This window comes from Aplysia californica, unplaced genomic scaffold (assembly GCF_000002075.1).
Source record: "Aplysia californica isolate F4 #8 unplaced genomic scaffold, AplCal3.0 scaffold00102, whole genome shotgun sequence".
Classification (NCBI taxonomy): domain Eukaryota; kingdom Metazoa; phylum Mollusca; class Gastropoda; order Aplysiida; family Aplysiidae; genus Aplysia; species Aplysia californica.
In genome coordinates this window covers 734,998-736,244 of record NW_004797372.1, presented here as the reverse complement: position 1 = coordinate 736,244, position 1,247 = coordinate 734,998, and the positions used below count along the sequence as shown (strand labels likewise).

The 1,247-nt window shown below is 44.0% G+C and overlaps 1 protein-coding gene across 1 annotated transcript in view; it reads right to left on the bottom strand.

Annotated features, from left to right (window-relative positions):
- The window catches only part of LOC101861571 (synaptotagmin-16), a gene marked incomplete at its 5' end in the record, with an annotated part of 24,578 nt that extends 23,475 nt beyond the window's left edge, over positions 1-1,103 (bottom strand). Inside the window, 1 exon segment of the mRNA XM_013080839.2 lies at positions 847-1,103. Within this exon segment, the coding sequence (XP_012936293.1) occupies positions 847-904 (58 nt within the window).
- Positions 1,104-1,247: the final 144 nt, after the last annotated feature.

The window sequence follows — 1,247 nt, the reverse complement described above, 5'->3', positions numbered from 1 at the left end:
TCTCTCTCTCTCTCTCTCTCTCTCTCTCTCTCTCTCTCTCCTATTTGCAAATGACTCTCTTTCTCTGTGTAAAAAATGTTTCAGCCCCGAGTCTCCGACTCTGAGATAAAATCACTTAAATTCCTTACAACCTCTGTGTCTGATCCTGTCGCCACAAACCAAAAAAAGAAGATAGATATAACATTTTAAAGCGATGGTAAGTGCAAGTCGGCTTTTTAAGCCTCTTTCTCCTGTTTTACGTGTATGAATTGTTTTCAATAAAGAGAACTACGCTGCCACAGTAAAAGAAATTTATTGCAGGGAAAAGACAAGACAGAAAGAAATATTAAAAGGTAAAAAAAGTAGCTTCACATCTTTATGACCAGCCTACTTGTTGCTTGCTGGCCAGTCAAAATTGTACATGACAACAACACTTGTCTTAAAAAGGAGAAAAAAAAAGAAAAAGGGTAGGCTACTCCACACTAAGATCCAATAATGGTCGTCAAACAAAAACATAAAAACATAAATTATGTATCAACTGTCGTGCAGTGAGTGGATAGTAGATCGACTATGTTTGAAATCAACACGCTGCACGGCCGTTGATGGTGGATTTTTCAGGAAGTAATAGAACAAAAAACCTGAAAAAAAGGAAAAAGAAAAAAAGAAAAAGAAAGATGGACGGACGGACTACTAAAATGAACTCGGCCGCCAACAACAGTCTGGTGTGAACACAATGCCGTACCAATTCTTGTGCATTTTGACGGTCGGTCGTTACCGGGGTTGTCCGTTCGACATTTAGTTCTGATGTTCTGAGCACGCTATAATAAGGCGTTAACTATCTACGTCATCATAATTGACACGGACTTACATCACTAGTCAGCTGTTCCGTGGACTGCGCCCCCTCACTGCCTCCTACATCGGCCATAAAGGCTTGATTCTCGAAGGTCAGCACCGGGCCCCGCCCTCCTCCTCCGCCGGCGCTGTCCTGGGAGTTCACGGACGCGCTTGTCTCCCCTTGGGGTGAGGGTCCGGTTTCCTCTGTTTCCGCATTGTAAGATAAGCGTTCGGTAGCCTCCCCTTGCTCGGCAGCAGACGCCGGGTCCACTGCCTCATGGAGGCTTCCTGAAATGGAAATTGCAACTGTGTGAGTTATGTGTGTGTGTGTGTGTGTTTGGGTATGTGTGTGTATGTGTGTGTATGTGTATGTGTATGTGTGTGTATGTGTATGTGTATGTGTGTGTGTGTGTGTGTGTGAGAGTGTTGAGGGG